Genomic DNA, 4,125 nt, shown 5'->3' on the forward strand with positions numbered 1-4,125 from the left:
GCAGTAAGGGAGTGTGTCTAAACACAGTGCAGTACTGTGCAGCAGTAAGGGAGTGTGTCTAAACACAGTGCAGTGCTGTGCAGCAGTAAGGGAGTATATCCCTATGTCCATCAACAGAGAGAAAGAATCTGGAGACATCAGTACATACCAGCTGCCTCCATTCTTATGACATTCAGACTTGCAAAAGGTGTTAGAAGTCAGAATAGTGGCCTGGGTATCGGGTATATGTTCATGGTCCAGGTAGTTGTGAGGTGAAAAGAGCAGAAGGTCAACGTCAGCTCTGGCTGCTGAGCAAGTTCAAGGCCAGCTTGGGTAATGAGAATATTACCTGCTTAACATCAGCACAGTCAGAATAGTGCTCTGAGAGGGTGGAAGGTTACCCAAGAGAAGGCGTTAGGTTGTGGAGTATTGAAGACAACGTTGTTTGATGTTATTTGGTGGATGTGGCCATGTTGTAATTTATAAAATTGTCAGGCTGAGCACACAGACTTTCTGCTATTGAATTGTCGGATATAACCCTTCCTTCATAGCATCTTTATTTAAATTGAGGTTATTTCTGTAAGTTCTCTTAGTCACTGAGGGTTTTTCCCCTCAACTGTGTTTCTGCTAGTTTGTTATACCTCTAGTTTTTGCCTCAGGCACATTGAGATAATTTTCAAGTGAACACATGGTACGATGGAGACAACACTAAAGCCATTTTAAACCCAGGCCCCATTTTTGTGAGAATCTAACCTAACAGGCACCCCACTTCAGGCACCTTACACCATAAACCTGAAAATTCTGAGAAAGGCCACAAATGGCCCAAAATCTGCCTGCTGTCCAGATACCTGAGGACAGCCAATCAGAAGTTAGACAAACAAGTTTTTGCAGTTACCAGGTGTTTTTGTGGAAAGTTACAAAAATGCCCTCTTGACTTAGAGCCACCCACAACAGAAGCATATCCCCCTACCCAATCCCGTAACTCCAAGGTATGTAACTCCCCACTTGCGGTTTCTCCCTTTAAAGGTCCCCTGCACTGTGAGTCAGGGGCCTTCCTCCCTCACCTGCTGTGTTGGTGTGTGGGATGAAGGCCCTGCTCCTGAGCTTGTAAAACAATAAATAAACCTTGGAACGTCAGCTCCGTGGGGCCCATTGGGGGTCTTACAACCCAGGCATAGCACAGCCAGCACAGGGCCAAGAAATAGAATGAGACAGCTCAGAAAGTAAAGGCGCTTGCCGCCAGATTTGAAGACCTGATTCAGTCTGGGCCCCATGTGCTGGATGGAAGGGACTGAATCAAATAATCCATGTGATCTGTCTGTATCTGGCTTTATTTGCTTAATATTATGTTTATCAGATTTATCCATGTTCAGGTGTTACATCTAGTTATAGCTCACGTTCTCGTACTCAACTAACAAATTAGCTTGTATTTATGCATATTGCTGATAGTCACTTAATTGGTTTTATTTTTAGGAATTATAAATATGAAAAATGGGAAATTTCTTATAAATGTCAGGCTGTGTATAAAGTTCATTGTTGTGGAAAACAGTTTTCTAAAGTGATTGTCCAAAATGACATTGTGTTGTAGAGACTGTCACCTCAAGTAACCTTCTTGAGTGTTGTTGTTGATTTGTCTGTGGTGTTGGGGTTTGAACACAGGGCACCTTGCATGAGCACTCTACCCCTGAGCTAGGAGCCGCCCTCTGTTCTGTCTGTTGTTTACTGCTGGGTGTGCAGCTGCTCCAAGAGCAATTGGTTTCTGCAGTGTGGTGAGATCCTGGGAGGTGTAGTTATGATAGATAATAAATACGCTTAGCAAAATTTATCCCTGCTTTTAGGTTTTCCACCTTAGTGCTTTTGAGGGATGAACTAGTGACTTTCTGAATTTTGTTTGCTTCTATCCTATGGCTCCCTTTCGCGCCCTCTGTTGGGGAGACCTCTGCAGAGCTTTTCATTTGGTTGCTCTGCTCTTCATTTCTGGTATTTCAGTATGGGTTTTCTTCAGTACTTCTGTCTTCTTGCAGAATCCCTCTCTCATGTCATGTGTCTCTGTCCGTATTGGAATCAGCTGTTTGTGTATTTTTGGGATTCTTTTCAAAAGTTTATTTTATTCTCTAAGTTCTTTGAACATACATATCCTTCTTTTAAGTTATTTTTGGGGTGATTTCATCCAGCTCACTTTCATTGGATGCCATTACTATAGAGTAGTACTTTTGAAGGAGTTAGGTTGCCTTGGTTTTTCATGTTACTTGTCTGTGTATTGTGTTGTGACTTGTACATCTGGAGCTAGATTGTTGGTTGAATTTATTTCTTTTTTCACTTACCCTTATTGTTTCAGAGGGGGCATTTGTGTTATGAATGTCTCTTTATGGTCTTCACTGTGAAGGATACTAGGTTATTGTTTTTTTTAAATATTTATTTATTTATTATGTATACAATATTCTGTCTGTGTGTATGCCTGCAGGCCCGAAGATGGCACCAGATCTCCTTCCTAATAGCTTTGAGCCACCATGTGGGTTCCTGGGAATTGAACTCAGGACCTTTGGAAGAGCAGGCAATGCTCTTAACCTCTGAGCCATCTCTCCAGTCCCATCCTAGGTTATTGTTATCACCTGGTAGAGACAGGGGTAGTGGCGGCGAGAGTCTGGGTAGGTGTACTAACCTCACTTATGGAAGGTGCAGGGCAGTTGCTTCCCAGAAACTGGTTACTGGTGTGACGGTAGGTAGGAGTGAGGCTTCCTGGACATGCTGAACTCACCAGGACAACAGGCAAGGCTAGAACCTCCCTAGCATACTGTGCCCACTGGGGGAGCAGGTAAGACTGAAGTCCCAGCCACACTTTGCTCATCAGGTGTGATGCCATTTTTCTTTATGACTGAACAGAATTCTACTGTATATAGATACTACTGAGTCTACTTTCTGTTAAATGATCATAAATAGACAGAATATTGCTAATATGGTATTTGTTTTATTTTGTCTAGAAATGGGCACTTTTTATAACCTCTTTTTTTCTGAATAATATCTGAATGAGATTCCTTATGTTTTTCTTATGTCTTTAAAATAGATTAACTTCAGGTTGAGTGTACGTGTGTTGTTACAGGGAACAGTGACATTCAAAGATGTGGCTATAGATTTCACCGCAGAAGAATGGGAGCGATTGGACCCTACTCAGAGGAGCCTGTACCGGAGCGTGATGCTAGAGAACTACAGCAACCTTGTCACAGTGGGTGAGATGGCGTCCTTTTCTTAGTCACAGTGGGTGAGATGGTGTCCTTCTCTAGTCACAGTGGGTGAGATGGTGGCCTTTTCCTAGTCACAGTGGGTGAGATGGCGTCCTTCTCTAGTCACAGTGGGTGAGATGGCGTCCTTCTCTAGTCACAGTGGGTGAGATGATATCGTTTTTCTAAAATAGGTGAAACTTCAGAATGTTGGTGAGGTCTGCCTTGAGATGCCTTTGTTACTGGTCCTGTCCATGCTGTTACTTCAAAGCAGAATCCTGATGATATTTTAGGGTCCAGCATTCCCAGAGGTTGGAATGCCTGGCTTCCCCAGGCCTATCTCATTTCCTGGGCTTGTTTTTGTTACTGGTGTGTATACCCAAATTAGTGTCATCTCCCCCAACAGGCTCTCCACTCACCAAACCTGAGGTGATTTTCAAGTTGGAACAAGAGGAAGAACCGTGTGTGGTGGAGAAAGAAGTATTAAAGAGATACTGTCCAGGTTAGTGGGAGGGAAGCAGCCAGGTGGGGAGAGAGGAACAATAGATAGTTAATCTGTCTGAGACATTTCCCAAGTGTCCCAAGGTGTTTTCCTAAAGCATGTAGACTTGTAAAGTAACAGTTAGTGTTAGCTCTTCTTATAACTATGATGTCATCACCCTTTAAAACTTTTTGTTTACATTTTTATTTGTGTGGGGGGTGTGCATGTATGCATGCACATGTATGTGGGTGCATGTGTGCTATGGTGCACATGTTGAAATTTTAGGACTAGTTGTACAATAGAACTTGGGTCATCAGGCTTGGTAGCAAATGCCTTTATCTGTTGAGCCATTTCATCAACCCAAGGTGTTATTTTTCAATACTATTCATTTGTGTGTGTGTGTGTGTGTGTGTGTGTGTGTGTGTGTGTGTGTGTGTGTGTGTGTGT

At 42.9% G+C, this 4,125-nt stretch overlaps 1 protein-coding gene across 1 annotated transcript in view; it reads left to right on the top strand.

The window, feature by feature from the left end:
* Nucleotides 1–4,125, top strand: part of LOC101988459 (zinc finger protein 569) — a 31,087-nt gene that overhangs the window by 21,749 nt on the left and 5,213 nt on the right. Inside the window, exons 4-5 of the mRNA XM_005361274.3 lie at nucleotides 3,080–3,206; nucleotides 3,604–3,699. Coding sequence (XP_005361331.1) covers nucleotides 3,080–3,206; nucleotides 3,604–3,699 — 223 coding nt within the window. The remainder of the gene's footprint in view (nucleotides 1–3,079; nucleotides 3,207–3,603; nucleotides 3,700–4,125) is intronic.

The sequence above is a fragment of the Microtus ochrogaster genome, linkage group LG4, assembly GCF_000317375.1.
Source record: "Microtus ochrogaster isolate Prairie Vole_2 linkage group LG4, MicOch1.0, whole genome shotgun sequence".
Lineage (NCBI taxonomy): Eukaryota > Metazoa > Chordata > Mammalia > Rodentia > Cricetidae > Microtus > Microtus ochrogaster.